Source organism: Tyto alba, unplaced genomic scaffold (genome assembly GCF_018691265.1).
Source record: "Tyto alba isolate M040663 unplaced genomic scaffold, T.alba_DEE_v4.0 Super-Scaffold_22, whole genome shotgun sequence".
NCBI classification, from domain to species: Eukaryota; Metazoa; Chordata; class Aves; order Strigiformes; family Tytonidae; genus Tyto; species Tyto alba.
In genome coordinates, this window is record NW_024881296.1 from 21,834,182 (window position 1) to 21,853,061 (window position 18,880).

General features: G+C 37.3%; 1 protein-coding gene across 1 annotated transcript in view; it reads right to left on the reverse strand.

The window, feature by feature from the left end:
* SYNE1 (spectrin repeat containing nuclear envelope protein 1) overlaps positions 1 to 18,880 on the reverse strand; it is a 329,785-nt gene that overhangs the window by 19,322 nt on the left and 291,583 nt on the right. Inside the window, 10 exon segments of the mRNA XM_042795897.1 lie at positions 704 to 830; positions 1,683 to 1,825; positions 3,807 to 3,875; positions 4,710 to 5,043; positions 5,933 to 6,124; positions 6,865 to 7,002; positions 7,402 to 7,584; positions 10,757 to 10,907; positions 13,029 to 13,216; positions 16,852 to 17,014. Of these exon segments, the coding sequence (XP_042651831.1) occupies positions 704 to 830; positions 1,683 to 1,825; positions 3,807 to 3,875; positions 4,710 to 5,043; positions 5,933 to 6,124; positions 6,865 to 7,002; positions 7,402 to 7,584; positions 10,757 to 10,907; positions 13,029 to 13,216; positions 16,852 to 17,014 (1,688 nt within the window).

The following is an 18,880-nucleotide window of genomic DNA, read 5'->3' on the forward strand; positions in this document are numbered from 1 at the left end:
GCTGGAGCTACTGCTGATACATTGGATAAATACCTGTGCTGAAAATAAATAAGTTAGCAGCTATTTCTTCTTGTTAGTTATCTTGAAGTGCTATGGAAGAAGGACAAGTTGAATAATTCCATCAACTTAAAATTAAAATAAAAATGAAAAGATCAAAATAAAATAGATTGCATGGTTAGCATATCTTGCCAAGCTAAGAATGGAGATGTTGCCTTTATATTCTCTGAAACAAATCCATGTTTTTACAACGCAGTATCTCCAGTTCTCCAGCCAATGTTTAAAATTAGTCAGGTGAGCAATTCTATCAAGTCAATATAGATTTCTGCACTGTAGACAGATAATATTAGAAGTTAAAGCTAATAGTAGAAGAAATTAATGCTGACTTAGGTGTTTTATACAGCAAACTTTTTACATCAGAAAACATTCAACAAAAATGCACTGCATCCACAGGGACTTTCCAAAAGGCTTAGAGTTATGGCTCATGATATGAAGGGGTTCTTAAAACACACTTGTACGCCTAATCTCTTTATAGGGCATATACAAGGAATACTTACTATTCCTATGAAGAGTTGTTAAACAGAACACAGTAACAGACACAGTCATGTAAATATATGGCAGTAAATAATACTAAGTATTTATTCAGAAAAACTTTGTTTGCTACTTTTCATAATTGCTTTCCATCAAAGATATAAATGTTACTTACCAGCTGTTTGTGTTTCAGTACTGTTCAGATTAATAAGTCCAGATAATTTTTCTTCTTCTTCCTTCAGTTTATATCCAAGCCTTTTTATTGAGTCTATGCTTCCACTGCACTCACCTAGTAGCTTCATCTGTGTTAACAAACAAAAAATCCCATCTCAGTGTGCACTGTACATGACTAATTACATGGAAAATGCAAATTACAGTGTAACTTCCAACATTTCCAAAAGTAGGTCTATGTGTGAAGATAAAAATCTATTACTTTGACAATCTGTCCTGATACTATCAAATAAATGTATATGGAGACAATAAAGGCTTAAAGCATTAGCTGAGACAAAATAGAAATAAATCAGTGCCACTGTGCCAAATTGTGCTGGATGACTTCAGGTGCCATCTGTTCTAAATGTTAAGACATAATGGCAAAGACACTAAAAGATGTGAAAAGCAAAATAAACATAAGTGTGGAAATATTACTATGCATCCAAGCACCCAATCTTTCAGTTCTGTCCATAATAAACTTATTCGAAAGATTTAGAGAGATATATTTCTTCCAGAAAACCTCTCTGAGAAAGCCTTTTAATCACGGATTCTATATATGCAACCTTGCTTACATGATGTGTGTTTATAATTCATGAGCAAGATGAATACTGTATATGAAGCTATAAAACCTACTTTTAAAAGCAGAGGTATTTTAAACAAGGATATCATCATTAGATGGATAAAAACACATGTGAGAGTACTTTTGGACATCTGCAAAAATGTAATAAGAAAATAAATTCTTTGGAGTCATGTTCCTGTACTCTTACACTATTTTAGACACACTAATAACATAAACAATAGCATGTGGTTAAGGGTAGCAACCATATGAGTGAGTGTCTGAGAAGTAGCAATATCTAATTGCTTTGTTGAAACAGTTATGTTTCTTTCAATAGCAAATCTAAGACTGGAGTTCTTATTCGACTTGTGCTTCAAAATACACGCACATATCCTTTGTAACTGGAATCCAACTCTGGTCCTGTAGGTGTTTTGCTCCGGATGATGTTTTCTGTTTGCTGTATTTGAAAACGACTGGTGTCTAAGGCCTTGTCCAGCTGTCGAATATGTGCTTCCAGGGCACCAGGTTCTCCTGTACCAAAATCAAAAAAAGTGACTATCACCCGAGTTTTCCCAAGTTTTTTGTTTTAATCTTATGCCCAGGCAGAGTAAGTATCAGGAATGCTATGTAGATTAGACAGCAAAGGGGAAATGTGGCTGGAGCAGTATGAGTGGTACAGTGTCAAAACAAACTGGTAACTAGTTATATTAGAGGGTGTTAGCTACCTTCAGAGGACAGGGACCAGTGAACACACTTGCCATAAGCATACTATCAAAGAGTCCACAGTTTAAAGCGGGCTTGGTGGCTATTCCAAAGCGACTTTTTCCCTCATAAAATTCCTCACCTCTCTGAAGGGGACAGTTCTTGGCAAAGTGTGCTCTAACCTCACTGATTTTGGAGAACGCCCTGCTCCCTTTCACAAACACTCTCAAATAAGCCCTCGTATCCCAAACTCCTGATCCAAATTCATGTCAAAATTTGGTTTCTCCTAATTTCTCCTTGTATTACTTCTCTCCACTGAAAAACAGTGGAATTTTGATCTACATGAAAGGATCCTATTTGTATACAATTTTGAAGATTAAAATCAGTATACGAATGCTAAGTGATACTATTATAAATATATTCACAAGGTCCATAGGTGACTGAACACCTTGAAGGCCCACAGCAAGTAGTCCATGACTGATTGAGGCAACAACAATAAGCAGCAAAATTTATAGTATTTTTCCAATTAGGTGTTTGCCAAAAATTATGCTTAACGTATGCGCAAGATGGTATTATTCAGCCAAGCCATTTGGAACTCATACCAACATTTCTGAAGTAGGACTGACTTGTATTTTCCTTACAGAGGTCAGCTGAATTCTGTGATATGAATTAGCTACAGCCAATTCTAATCAGAAGCAGGCTGTAGCCTAGAGGACCACATGAGATCCCTCTTGTCCATATTCTATCACTATGTCTGATTTTCATTTGTTTATAGAGATAGTTTGAATTTATTCATAAACACACAACTAAAAACATACATAGAGAAGGGGAGCTTTCTGTCTACCTAATTACAGAGAATGTAACTTCTTGGATGGTTAATCTTTTTTCAAATAAAACACCACCTCACCTCAAATAGATAGAAGAAAGTGCTCATTGTGACTTTTCCCCCACTACTTCCAAAATTTTCACCAGTCAGAAAAGAACTCACCTTTGTTTATATGTACTACTAGTATTTATACTCTTAATTATAACATTATTTCACTGATTTGGGGAAAAAAAAAAGGACAGTGAACCTGAGGTCTGTGACACAAATACTGAGATTTTAAATGTTTGCTGTTTCAGATTTCCAATGAAGTCTTAACAAGAAAAGGTATTTGTAAGTGCACAGTTAGAAGACTCTCTCTCTGAGAGAGTCATCTAACACATGAAACAGCAGGATTAAACTTCTGTAAAAATGCAATGTGAAAAAAAATTCATCTTCCAATATAGAAGATTAAGATAAGGACAACTGGACTATAGTACCTCACTTTGGCATTATCACATGAAAAAAAAAAAAAAAACAATTTACCAAAAAGTTTATATCTAAGTAATAATCCAAGCTGTGGCTGTGGTTAAACAAGCATATGTGCAAACCTAAACAATTAAGTTTTGCTCTGTAACTTTTACTTCCACTTTAATCTTTGTAGAAACCACTCTTCTCTCAGAGACATGACGAAGTATTAAGTCCTGTTGAGGGACTCCAGAGAATAAATACCAATCATAGTAACCTACTGATTAGTTTAGTCTAGTTAGCTTAGGTGGGAGGACCATTACTTCAAACACCATTGTTTTATCCATGCCCCTAATAATACCTTTAAGTGCAGTAGTAAAGCAGGAAAATTCTACATTAATATGTCAATGCTGCCATGTAAGAAACATTCATCTTGTAAGTTGTGAAAAGTATAGCAGATGCTAAGAGAAGAGAAAGAAATTATGCTTGTGCATCATGGTTATTTGCATCTGGCTATGCTTAGTCTTTTTTGATGCCTACCAGAGCTATTTTTGAGTGCATTTTCTGTGAGTGTTACATAGGACTCAAGAGTTTCAGGGATCTCCACATCTGAAAAAATAAAAACACATTCTAGTTTGACAGCTCAGCAATGGCTGTCTCCTTACAGCAGGAGTCCTTTTCATGGGATGGAAATATGAACAGTTCCAATAGCAAACATCATTTCTGGAAAAGGAAAAAAGATGAAGACTGAAACACAGGGAGCCTGCTACAACGTCTCTTAATATCCAGGCAAACCTGACTCTTTTCAGAGGAATGACCTGCAAAGTAAAAAACAGCCACAAGATCAGAGCACAATACACCAGCATGTCTTTCCCCCAGAACTGGCTGAATTTGGGCACTTTCACTCATTAAGACTTATTACACAAAGCACACTCACTGAGAAATGATTTCCAACTTCACTGGAAAGCATAACCCAGATCCCATGTCAGGCTAAACACTCAGTTGCTGGAGTCTTGCCTGGGTAAGGACTGAGTTAAGATTTACTTAAGCACTTGATGATTTTGTTTGTGGATCTCTCCCACAGCATTTCTTCATCAGTTTGTTCTGCACTTCTTGCCATATCCAGTATAGTTTCTTCTAGTCAGAATAACTTATGACGCATTGCTGTTACAGATGACATACCCCATCTGTCAGGCCACAAGCACAGAGACACAGCCAATTCCCTGCCATATCATATATGCTTTTGTGATTTTCCAAGGCTCTAGTCATCCAGGAAACTCCATCGCTGTGTCTAAGGCCAGAAGGCCACTGGGATCAGCTATTTAAAATCTTCAGGGGGTGTTTAAAATACTTTTCCAGAAGCATCTTGGCCAAGCAATTACACATGTAACATTTGCTTCTTTTATACTCGGAGAGAACAGGACACACAATTTGCCACCATACCTGCTATACCAGCTGCTCCTCTCAGGTAGAAGTCCTTCTCTTGTCCTCCATCCTCTTCCTCAGAGTGCAGTGCCCGTGAAACAGCTGTCTCCAGGTCTCTGCTAAGGTCATAGTCATGATCCCACTCCAAGGGAATGGAGTCCACGCTCGCAGGGGTATCTCGCCCTGATCGCTCGCTTCTCACCGGCTGGGAAAGAGGCAGCGAAAGGTTGGAAGAGGGGTGCGGGGAGAGAATGCTGTCCGCAGATTTGTCATGCCAGTGTATGTCAGAGAGATCTGCTGATTCATCCAGATCCACCTCTCTGTCAGAGAGGTCACGTTCGTCATCTGTCAGCTAGAAGCATAACGCAAACAGAACCTATCAATGAAACGTGCAGAAGTGCTGCATGGTCAGCCTGGGTCAGTGAAATAAAGTAGCATTAGGCAACAGTCACACTGATGGGGTTTCCATTTTGCATTCTTTTGCATTTCCCCTTCATTATTTTAAGGTGTACTAAAAAACCAAAGCAAAGAAAAAGTTCATAGTGTCAGGTCATTTTAATTACTTAAGGCACCACAAAGTCTCACATCAAGCAAAAGTCTCCAGACCTTTTACTGATGCCTCTGCAATGCAGACATCAATTTAGAGAAAACTCTGAAATCAAGTCATAGGAGGCATACGTGACCTTTGTCATGATCACTGCTCTCATTATATTCTTTCATATTTTGAAAACCCTGGGTTTTGTTACTTTCCTTCAGTAGGACATGAGCCACCAAAAATCATTTTGCTTTCACTTATTCAGCTGTGTGTTGAGCTCTCGACACAAATTTATGTCTCTTCTGATGGGGAGAATCATTTTATCATTGCTTTTTAAACAAAACAGAACTCAGTAAGCTGCTGATGAAAACTATATGATAGAGCAGGGAGATGTTCTTATTACCACTACCACACCACTACTCTCATTAGTAAAGTTTTATAAATCTCAAATTTGCATGGATTTTCAGGATGATTTAAAAAAATTCCAGATCTGGCAAGTTTGCTCTCTGAACAGGACATAAATAGCATATAATGAAGGGAGGCAGATGGTCAGGGTTGTAATAAAATTAAACCACAGGATTTTTGGAAAGTTACGGAAGTTTCATGTTAGTTCATTTCAGTATCTTTCTCTCTCCTAATTCTCACACTTGTAAAATGGCAACAAACCAAATAAGTACATATGTCATATGTATGTAAGTATACACACAGGAAGGCGGATGAGTTTCTTGTGATAGCGTTCCACACGTCCAAAGACCTCTTGACAGTAACGACGCAGCTCATCTAGTTCTTCTTCAATAACAGCTGCATCTATGGGCTCACTTTTCTCAATAAGTTGCTCACCCTGCACAATTATCTGCTCAATTTTGTTGTTGTTCAGTGAAATTTCTTGCTGGAAAGCCTGCATAAAAGAAAAGCCCATGCTTTATCAATGAAATCAATATTACAACTACGTAAGTTACTAAGGATCTAAGTCTTAGGGATCTTTAGCAAGAATGGTGTGGGTAACAAACAGGGATCATTCCAAATATTCTGGCATGAGCAACAATGAGCAATTAAATTTAGCATTCCACAGTCATTCTAGCCAAAAACAGTGATACTTCACGGTTTACCATCTCATTCCTCACTTGTTGTACTTGGAAAGAAAGCTCTTCTCTAAACAAGCCATGCCCATGACCAAATGTCTAGAATGAACACAGATGCTAAAGTTACCACATTGGAATTTTGGATAACATGGCATTTGATATTTTTCTCTACAGACAATGAGTTTTCTGATGCAGAAATGGTTGACAAATATAGTAATTCTTAGGTGTCAGCAATAATGGGGACTTGACATTAATAATATTTATCGGCATTTCCTCTTTTGATTAGGGAATGGAGACTATCACCCTTTTTTATTTGTTTGTTTGTTTTTTTTTTAATTTTTCACAGTGCAAAGATCTTCCACTCTGGCAGAAAAGTATGTACTGAAACCTGACATAGCCCATAACTTCTGAGGTTGAAGTCTCAGCCTGCAAGCAAGGAACTGTATCCTGGTGCATTTTTTGCATAATGTTTCTTACAGTCTCTTCCCACCATGTTTTTTTTTTTTTTTATCCCTTCTCTCATCCCCCCTCCTATTACCATTCAAACATTCTTTACCTTAAGTTGCTTTATCTTTGCTTGGACATCACACTCTGAGAAATGCTCAATGTTGGTCAGCTGCAGGTCCATCTCTGTTAGCCATACCAGGATGCTATCACGTGCTGTCTCAAACTCTTCACGCTGGCCAATAAAATGCTGGGGGGAGGAAAATGGAGTGGCATGAAATGACCAAATAACCCCAAACCCTCTAGCAATAGTGGTTCTGTGAAGAAATGGCTTTCATGCCCTTCAAACCTAACCTAAATTCAGTACACCTTCTTCTTTCGTTTCCTACATGCTTTCTAAGGTTTCTTCTCCAGTAACAACATCTACAGTTGTAATTAGCTGACCTATGAAAGTTATCTCCTATGAAGGAAGTGCTGTTTGAGGTCACCAAGCATTCCCCTACAGACTTTATGCTTTGGTTACATCAGACCAAGTGAACAGATAAGCTCCCTTCCTCTTCCAAAAGTAACGTTAAACTGGAAGCTTCTGGAGTACTCCTGATTCATAAGTATAGCAGTGAAACCGAAGGGCTTAAAAATGGAAAAATACTTTTAGCCTGCGCAGGATGGAGGTAACTCGCTTTTGTAAGTTGTCCCATCTCTGGTTGCCCTCATGCACCATCTGCTTGAGGCTGCAGTCAGAGTCAGTGCGGTTCTCTCGGGCCAAGCGGCGATATTGTTTATTGATCAGTTCCAGCTGAGTCAGACTTTCATGCACTTGTCTCTGGAAGGCCTAAAGCAATATGAACAAAAGACCCCATCAGATTTTTAATTACTGAAATCAGGATACATATACAAGTCTCTCCCTTTGTTTTGACCATAAGTCTACACTCTGACCTGTGTTAGCTGACAGATTTCGCTGTGCAGACATATCCTGAAGGCTATCCTACTAAGGATTTGCCTTCTGATTAAAATGAGCAAAAAAAAAAAAGTTTACAGAACTGACATAGTTCACTGAATGAGAAATTGCAACACAAATACCCATTACAATGGCAAAATCAGCACAAAACAGACTCCCCCTTCTACTCAATCACATGCCCTTGTATTTGAGAACAGAAACACAAACAATGAATGCGAAATTTTTTTAAAAAAATGAACAGAAATCCAAGATTCCTGTGGCTTCTCTAGACTTCCTTATGCATACTGAACTTGCTGAAGTGCAAATACTAAAGAGATTTAAGCAGTTGCTTATTCCGAGTTTTACCAAAAATAGTGAAAAATGGTACTGAAGGAATCATCTCTTTATCTTCAGCAAACTGGTATGCAAGTAAGTTTTGTCTTAAAATTTTCATGAAAAAAATTTTGTGAACATCCATATGAACTTATGTCCGAGCAAGTGTCTGCACCATGTACTTTTAGTGCTTCCTCCACTGCTAACAAAAGCCTCAGTCACTCAGCTGGGGAGCAGAAACAGTAGGTGACTTAGCCTACGAGTTTCATGTTGTGACTAGCAATCACAAAGCAAGTTGGAGAAGGCACCTTGTAAGGATCTGACTGAATTAAACCCTTCAAAAATCAATAAAAAGAATATATGAGTATTTTTTTGAAAAGCTACTAATTTTTCTGTTGTCACAGAAACAAGAAAGCAATCAGTCAAAGGAAGACTTAAAAACATAGAGTGTACCAGCCATCTTTTGAATACATGCATGTTTTGGCTCCCACTGTAGTTCTATGAACTTGTTCTCTGACATTCCTCACAATGCAAATAAAAGGTCAATCTTTCCCAAAACTAAACACCACCCTTATTAAGACTGGTGAAGTGTGACAGGTAATATACTTCTATACAGAAATTTTCAATAAAATCAGCTAACACATGAGATTTCTACATAAAAAAATATATACTCTTCATATTTTACCAGTCAAAGCTAAAAATTAAATAAGCACCTTTCTGCTGTAATGCCAGAAAGAAAAGTAAAGAAGCTTGTTTGAAAAAAGAAAAAAAGATAAAAGCCTGTAGAGTTCTCTCAATATAACTACTCTCTTCATTAAATGGCCATCAAATTGGGTAGAAGACAACCAACAAGAAGCATATGGGCTTGCAACTGGAGTGAAAGACTCAGTAGAACTGAATTCACTTAAAATTTCACAGGGAAGCAGTTTCCTTATCAGAGGCACAAATCTGTCTGTATTTACTGAGATCATGAAATCTAAGTGTGCAATTGTTGTTTCACCTGTTACCAAGCCTTGTCCAGCAAAAGAACAGCTGTGTATTTGTCTTCCATTTTTTTCAGCTCAGCTGCACAATTCATCTGTTGCTTTCCTTCCTGTAACCTCATTTCATTTCTCCATGAACTACTGGAGAGGAAGGAGTTTGATTTTGTACAGTGAAGTCAGTGAGAGCCATCTCTGACCTCTGTAGTCAGGAACTGAAAAGATCTTACATAGTCTGCTGGGCTCTTTTTTTTACTTTTTTTTTTTTTTTTTTTTCCCCCCCAAATTCTACTGCAGAGAGGAGGGGAAAATAAAATTAGAAAAAAAAAAAAAAGTCCAGCTGCTTCAGTTAGTATGTATATGTGGCTGACTTTATACTGACTTCACAGTGAAGTTGCTGAATTCTGCTGAATTTGAACACCACAACTTTTGTCACTTGTATTTCTACTTTTTAGTAGGCATAGAAACTAGATGTTCAGAAAAAAAAAAAAAAAAGAAGAAGAAGAAAAAAAGAGAAAGAACCAAACTGTAGGGAAAGCAGGCTTCTGGAGAGGCTGCTAGACTGTCATCTTCACAGCTAGCTCCTGCTGACACTCTGTAGGCAGTGAAATTTCCACAAATGTGCAGGAGAGGGAAGGTCACCATAAAGGCTGAGGTTCAATGAAACAGACTTTGGGCAAAGTCAGATAAGCTGTAAAATTCAAAGACAGTCTAGATATTTTTGGTACTGTTTCTCATACAGAGACTTACTAAACAAGAGATTTAGATCCTTACTGAGACAGAGTACTTGTGTCCAAGAACAAACATTTTTATACTATGGCAACCTACCTCACCATAATGAAGTCTGGCAGTGTTTAAAAACAATATCTGGCCAGTACTTTTGGAATTTTTTAATTAATTAATAAACCAAAGAAGTATTAACTGGTCTTAGACGTTGTTTAAAATTTGCATTTCTTCTTCACAGCAAATACTTTACAGCACCTGACTGATAACAGAATTGCCTGAACAATTTGTTCTCTTTCTTTAGAATTATTTTCCTCTCTCATCTTGCTATACTCCTTGCAAATATGAAACTGAGCAAAAGATTTTCACCTGTGACTAGCCATACTATGTGTGTGTGTGTGCTTTACACACAGGTATGCTCTCCACTGTAATTATGAGTCAAGCCATCACATTGTAGTAGACACAACGGAGTTACGTAACAAGCTCTTAAGCATTGACTGAAGTGACAGCTTGTCAGTTTTAAGTCAGGGGGGACACCATGTGGACATACAATACTTGCACAAGCATGAATTTCAGGTATGAGGATCTAAAAACGGGGATATTGTCCATTGTCTGAAACAGGAAAAGAGCTCAGAGGGCTTGTTTCAGATAGCTACAGAAAGAAGAGGAAGGATAAAATCAAAGCAAAAGCTAAAACATGAAGCATTCATCTGAAGAGGTACTTGGTGAGGGGAGATTTACGAATGATCTTGAGCACCTACTGACTAGACATATTAAAAAGCTGCAGAAGAGAAATCTAACTTTGGCAACAAACAGCAAGTGAGAGTGAATTGATTTATTAGCATTTTCAGTTGCCACCTTCCACCGTTTTTTCATCCTAGAAAACTGACACTGAAGGCAGCTACAAAATCATCAACTCTACTATATTAATACAGTGTCTCTGCTGAGTGATTTGTGTATGGGAAGGAAGAACACCAGCTGGCTGCTGTAATGTGATCAGTAGATATTAACTTTCGGCTATTATAAATCACCTCAAATTTCTTCAGTTCTTCCTTAGCAACTGTGTAAAGCACACCAGAGGAGCTCGGGAAAGCAGCTGTCCTCTCAGAGACTTTTAGCCAGTCTTCAAATCTAGAGTAGTCATCCAAAAACTTTTGCCATAGCCGCCATGTCTCTTCAATTCTGCAATAGATAATGGAAAATTAGGGAACGTTCAGACTGAAGGCCAGTTGACCTACAGAACTTTAACTAATCACCTACAACAGCAAACTAGTGCTGCACCAGACAATAACTAGCTCTTAATCTCACTCAGACAGCCAGGCTGATAAACAGACCACAGGGAAGGCTCACTCATTCCAGACTGAGCTAGAATAAGTTGATGGCAGTTCTTTTTTTAATGCATCTAATTTTGGCATCAGTATAAAAAGAAAGTAGTAAGTATGCAATAGGAGCTCTAAGAATCTGAGTACATGCTAAATAACTTCTGAAGTACAGTCCCAGTGTGGGCACCTAAGCCAGTATTTTAGGGATTAGAAATTCCACGCTACTTTCAATTGCAAAACGTTTTCTTACACAATTCTAAAGATGTTGCAGCATATATTTTAAGTTCTCAGTCATTATTCTGGATTGCAAAGGGACATGAACTTTGTTTTGCATTTACAAGTGGTAAAATGCCGTCCCTCAATACACGCTGTAAACTTATTTTTATTAAAAAAAAAAAGGTTAAAAGTTATTCCAATGCCCCCAAAACTCGAATTTGACTTAAACTGAATATGTATTCAATACCACTTGATTCAAAATAACAAGATCTTTTTTGGAACAGGTTGTATTACAGGAGAACTTTGTTTTTACATACAGAATACATCTTCCCCAAATCTTAGATATGCAGATCTGAGAAGGACTTGATCCATGCAAAATTTATACTTTGTTGATATGTTGTTTAACCTGAAGTTTGACATCTGGAAAGTTGCTTTTTAATATGAATAACTGTTTCTAGTACACTAAAGATCCTAAATACTGACAGCTCAGTTAATTTACTGGTACAAATTTACGAACAGTGTAATGTGTACATTGCAAGAAAGTAAAATAGAGTTCAATGCATTGTTCCATATTAACTTAAAATAGTTCTTAATTAATTTGCTGGACACAAAGGTTTGAAGAGCCTGTATACTTTCAAGACAGACTGTGCCAAAGATAGAACTTACAAAGCTGTATTTATATATATATAGTATGCATAAATTACCATGACAATAGTATAAAATTACTTAAAATCAGGAATCTGTGGATATAGAGCTGAACAACTTAAAAGCAACATTTTTTTTTTTGCATAAAATACAGCAAACCTTTACTAAATACATTAAGAATATCCCACAAAACCAAAGATCATATAAAGTTCAATCCAGCATTTTAAAAAACCATAAACCTTACCTAGAATTCTTGATATGACTGTGTAAACATTACAGAAATACGATTCATAACTTAAAAAGATACATAAAAGATCTTCATACATACAGGAGCTCAAACAGTTACATGTTTTATTACTGGTCAGCAGAGAGTATATAGCATTGGCCCAATCTAGCCTACATCATTATGGCTATCAAAATCAGCCATGCTATACTAGATGGGAATAGAAAACAATGAATCTTCTGGATATCGTGTGCATGCAGTGTAGGGATGGTCTAAGCATGTGCAGTAAACCTGACCACACCCAAGATGCACCGGCGCTACGGCCCAGACTTGCTCAGCAAAGCTAAAGTGGGCAGATGAGGAAATTCCAAATGGGTGTTCAGTCCTAAAATTCTTCTAAATAAACAAAATCAGATGTAAGATGAACTGTTGAGGAACATTAGGTTCATGAAAACCCTAACACCTGGAATAACATTCCATCCATTCAATAACTAGTTTCCCTATCAGTCTCAGTAGTTCTAGGGTAAACTTAAGTGTTACAACTCTCCCTTTTGGGTCATGTTTTCTAAATCTCTTGGAGTCACTGCTATCCTCTAAGCTTTCTCTAGTTTCTATCTCACCATTTCTATGAAGCATGGGAAATAAGACATCATTCCATAAAAGGCCTAATGAGCAAAATTTTATAATTGATATCTGTGCCTTGTATAAAGGCACATACAGATGCAGATTGCATTTATTTTTTTCCCCACAGCATAACAGCTACTGGGTTTTATTCAGTGTATGATCTTTTTCTGACCCCTACACCCTTTTCTTCAGAACGGCAACCCTAAGACATACATCCCATCCTGTATTTGTGCCCATGGAAGGAACACTCATTTGCAGGCATTTTAGACTTACTTAAGTCGCCTCTCCATTGACATTGCACAAATGTTCCTCCACCTTCTGTCCAGGTTGCGTGTAGCCTGCTGGATAGAGTCACACTCTGCTTCTGTGGCACAAGCATCACAATCATGAAGAAGCACTTCACACAGATTGAGAACAGATGCCACTCCAGTGCTGTGTTTTTCTATGTCCCTCTGAAGTTCCTGCAGGTGAAGAAATTAATTCTTGAGAGAAACTGCAAAATAGGCATAAATACAAACGCATTTCTATTCTAATTATTAAAAAGCCAAATAATTAATAAGTTTGCAAACAGGAGAAAAACATCCAGTGAGTACCTATTAAGAGACGGCATCTGCTCAAGTGGTGTTGCAATGTTATCATGAGGCCAGGAGAACCTGACAGCATGCACAGCTCTCCCAGGGACTACGAACACCAAACCATCACCTAGGACAAACTGCCAGAGCTCTGCATGCTCAGCTGAGCATCTTTCACATACATTTAATCAACATCACCATTAAATAGTGGAATTATTTCCAGCCCTTTCCTACTACCACATAGAATGTAAAGCAGAAGTTAGTAAGAGAAGTGTGACAAGAAAATATGTTCTTATTTACTGTGAGAGTGTGGTGGAGGTACCCTTTGTGAACCTCCTCTTCCCCGGCTAAGCCAGCTGCAAAGTGGCACGTTTGACATAGAGATCAACAGCAGCACATGTTGAACAGTACATCTCTAGTAGGAGATTTTTCTTCCTTCAACTTTCCAATTCTATAGCATTTTCATTGGAAATGGAAAACTTAGGACAGCTAAAGGAAATGCACTTACACTGTCTTAGCACTTATATGCGATCAATATTATTTCTCCTGTTGGTTTCTTGGCTGCAATGGCTTGTTCTAAATTGACAATAATGTTTCATCTCAAAGCAATATTTCAACTTGAGTTCTGAATTACAGGCTCAAGTTAAGACAAGCCACAAAAGATATTTGCTATTGCTGTTGGATCAGTGCAAAGAAAAGAAACCCTGTTTGATTTCTGCCTACATTTGCAATGAATCATCAGAATATTATATGGAAAAATCAGGATAGACATTAACAAAATCAAGACAACGTAATTCCAATAGTGACAAAGAATTACTAATGTGACTACACTTAAAAGTGATATAATGCATCTAGAATACTATATTAACTTCTGGTTCAGATGAAGAAAAGAACTATCAGGACAATTAGAGATGTGGAAGTTTATTTAGGAGAACAAGAACTTGGCAGCTTGAGGATGAGTAGAGATAAACTTCTCCTTATAATTTTGCTAGTGAAGTAAACTATAACATGCAAAGAGAAACATAGTGTCAACATTTTGTGTCTACATCCATTTAAGGTCTAACTAGAGGAACTTTTCTTAAAACTAATAATATGATGCTCTAATAATGCCTTCCAGCAGGAAATGAGATCTAAACATAGAATCTAAAAACCTCAGCAAATCTGAAATGAAGCAAGGCCAACTTGTATCAACCATCTGATTTGGTTGTTTGTAGTAACTGGGGTTGGACTCAAAGTAATTCCTCTTCTGATCTATGAAACAGAATGCTGTTTTGTGAACATCTACATGAGACCATCAAGTGAAAAATCACAGTGTTTTCTTCCTCAACACTGGCCCTTTCACTTTTACTTGCCTGGAAAATACTCTTTCATTGTGATGTCCAAGTGCTTATTCTTCTTTCTACCCACCCTGAAATGTTATATAAGGGTGGATACCATAAACAGATGCAATACACTATGAAACACATATTCCAGTCAGCTATGAGACTTGAGATTAAGCAAGTTCAGGTAACACAATCTCCTCTCTGGTTTTGGAGTAGAGCAGTAGTGAGAACTGCCAGTTGGTGGTCCTGAGGATTCCTAAGGATTAAACTTTTTTATTCATCTACAGAACTTTTCTACAAGGAATGTCTACACTGTTTGTTCCCCACAGCCATATATTTCTTTCCCAGATTTCAGAATTTTCTGTTTATTACCAAACATTTAGCCTTTGGGTTAGTTCACAAAGCAGCATCACTTTTATGCACTGCTGTCACTCACATACAGCTTTAGTTTCATTTATCAACCCAGAAGCAAACACCATTTTTTCCGTGTTTCAAGTCGTAGCAGATTGAGAAAGTAAACAAACATGTAGTCGTTGAAATGCAGTTTGTGACCTTAGGAAAACAGTGCAGTGAAGTTACCCTATCTTCCCCAGGATATCTAGCTGCAATTGTATCTTTAATTTCACTACAGAGACCAGAAATCTGCAAAGCTGGCTGAATTCTTGGCTGAAGTAGATGCTGAGAAGCAGATAATGGAGTTACAGAAATGGAATTTGGACCTCCTCTTTTACAGTATAATATTTTTAACCTAATTTTGTATATTAACAACTGTTAGCAGTATGAGCAGGAAAGATAACATGACCTCAGTGGAAGATCAAACATGGAAAATAACATATTATCACTAACAGAAGGAAAAGGGATGAAATACTTGGGAACATGGCCAACGTACTGGCCTTCTGAGATGTGGTGGATAGTGATACTGCCATACATTGAAGGTGAGTAGTTTTTTAAAAATTATTATTATAACCATGGCTTACAGTGTCATTGGATCAAATTATCATCAAGGCAGATACACCAGTCTCTGCGTCCAGAGTAAGTCCTGTAAAAAGTGGTTGCAACAAATTGTGGGATGCCTGTCCAGGAATGCTAGTAAAAAAAATTTCAAGTATCTACTTTGTTGATAGCAATGTTTAGTTCTGCCCAGCACTTTATTGTGTCAGAAACACCACTTGTGTTATAAATTATTATCCCTATGTAAATTATGTACAGAATATTAATCAGCAATTCTACACAGCCATGTAGCAAATCAGTTGGGGACCTGACAAAAATTCTGAGTGGGTTCTTGGGTCTCAGTCTCACACTCAGCAAAGAGCAAAACGCCAGTTTTTAATAATTTATAAATTAAAAATTTATAAATTTATAAATTAATTATCCCCAAATTTATAAATTAATTATCCCCAAAACATTCAGACACTCCTCTTCCCACGCATTTCCTTCTCCTCTGGAGATATAACTCAGGAGAACATCTAACTCATCTCCAGTGAGACACCAAAAAGGTATTTTTGCCAATAAATAAGCAACAGGAGCACAACAGAACAGTCCTTCCCAGCAACGTGCTTCTACGTAAAACTGCACTGGGCAGTGAAGTGGAACAGGAAAGAGAAAGTATAGTAAATCTTCTTAGGAGTAACATTAGTTTTAATACCCAAAACTGGTTGACTTAATATTTTTATGTCCATTCCAGTGTTGACTATTTTGTTCTAGCACTGCATAAAGGCTTTGTGTGCTATAAACCAACCAATTTTAACTTCACATGTATAGCTCATGCATCTTTGCGTGCAAAGTGATTCTCAAACAAGCTGCAAAATAAAACTGAGTTAGAAACGTTGCTAAGAGATAGTCATTTTCAAGCATGTGCAAAATTTGAAAGGTCTAATAAGTGTCAGTTTTGCCTCTGGGAACAGACAATTCAAACAAACAAAAACTGCAAACCCCAAAGGAAAACCAATTGCAATAATTCGTTCAGGTTACATCTCTTGGTGCCTTACCTTTCTCAGAAAGGTCAATCAGCTCCTGGTGGATTCGATGTCAAAGCCAGCAGAAGGCTCTATAAGTGACACAGTAAGTACCACTTGTCTTGATATTTAAACAGTTTTTTGCCTCATGACCTCTCAGCACTGAGCTGGGTATGAGCAGCCCAAGAATGTTTTACCTCCGTTCTCCCCATGTCATCGTGCACCTGATAAATGTGTTGTATTTTACCTGCTGTTCATTTAGCTTCCTTTGTATCTCCTCGGAGTCACAAGTTTCATAGACGATAGGTTTGGACAGCTCTGACTCAATGTGGGCAAGCCAAGATCTCAGGCTACTCATATTTTTATCCAGCTGCTGCACTGCAACCAGAGTCTCCTTCAACTTCTTTACCCTGTAAAAAGAAACGGCAGCATAAGTATATCCTGAAGGAAAATTTGTACAGTATGTGTTTCAGGAAGTTTTCAGAGAAACTTAACTTAGATGGCAAGTTCTGTTCTGAAGTCTTCCTTTAATATGTAATAGAAGTATATTATATGTGCAAATAGTCCTGCATTCATGCATTCTGGTTAAGAAAGATTAAGAGCTTACTAATGCCAGATAACATTTTCAAGGCTTCTGTACTTTTATCAGTTGAGTTAAATGTTCGTTAAGAAATTAAAACCTTTTTTTTTTTAATGATCACACCAAAACCCCAGAACAATTTAAATGATATAGTTGTGTATTTGACCAAGAGATGACAAAATTTCTTCTTAGACTACAAATAACTTATCCATTTAAACAGTACTGGTGGTGGAGTGCACTGAGTGAATAGTTTTTTTTCACCCCAGTGATTTCTAAACATTGAACTACATATCATAGAATGGTTTGAGTTGGAAAGAACCTGTAAAGATTATCTAGTCTAAACCCCCTGCAATGAACAGGGACATCTTCAACTAGATCAGGTTACTCAAAGCCCCATCCAAACTGACCTCAAATGTTTCCAGGGATGGGGCATCTAGCACCTCTCTGCACAACCTGTTCCAGTGTGAAGATCTGTCGTTGAATAAGTTTTAGAGAGAGAAGTCCAGCAGAGAAATTAGTGAGAATGCCTGAATCCCAAGGGATCCTTAAAGTTGTTCTTGGTTAAACAGGTGAAATTGGAATATAACTGCATGGTTACATGATAGTATTTTTCTTGAGATCCTGGCCCAGTAATAGCAAGGGCCAGGAAAAAATAAATAGCAGGGGTTTTTTGTTGTTGCTTGTTTTTTTCTTTTTATTATTTTTTAATTTTTTGTTTTGTTTTTTGTTTGTTTGTTTGTTTGCTTGTTTGTTTTTATTCAAGGGAACATTAAGTGTAGAGAGTGAGGAAACTTTGACTAAACCTTCAACCTATCTCAAAATTTTTTCCTTCAGCCTTTTTCAACTGCAAAAATGTCTGTTAGTAATTCCCTCCTTCCTACCCTCATGTTACACAACATACACTAGTGGATTCTGAAATTGTTTCTAAGCTTTCTTTTTTTTTCCCCTTTATGTAGTACCACAAACAATTTTGAGTAACATTCCCTTTTATGCTTCTATTGCTCTTCCACTTAAGTGTTTCAGTATCAGAAAGATTTAAGAGACGAGTGCAGCTGGGAATAGACTGACTAAATTGGGTTGAAAACACAAGATTGCCAGATTTGGCAAACAAAAAAAATGCCACCTGACTATCCTATAATTCAAACATAGCAATTCACAGGTTTTTCCATAATACTAACCAGCAAATTTATCAAGTGTTTCCATATATAAAGCAGTAGGTGCAGCTGACCATTAAGTCTAATATGTGTGTCCTTTTCTTACCAAAGAGGAATGCAGAGATCTTAACATCAACTTAAAAGTTAAACATTTCAATTTTTTATCTCTTTCTAGCCCTCTCTTTAGCTCACACCGTTGCTCTTTAGCACCAAATACTCTTAGCAACTGTTTGAATGCATCTTTTTTGTCAGAGTCTCATGACCAACAGCTGCAGGGTTGTGATCTGAAAAAAAATCTTGGCAACTGGAAAAAATCTGAGTAATCTGAAAATCCAGCTATGAAGGGACTGAAGTCAACACAATCATGCTGAAAGACTGCCCCAGTCCCCATCATAAGGTTATACATACATACAGGTTGTACATACATACATACATTCATCAGTTTGTACATATAATGTTTTCTGGGTTTGGACCAATTGAAACTTGCTCATAGGGTGAGCAAGAATTTTGGTTATCACTCCTCTGGAACTCATAAAGCTTTT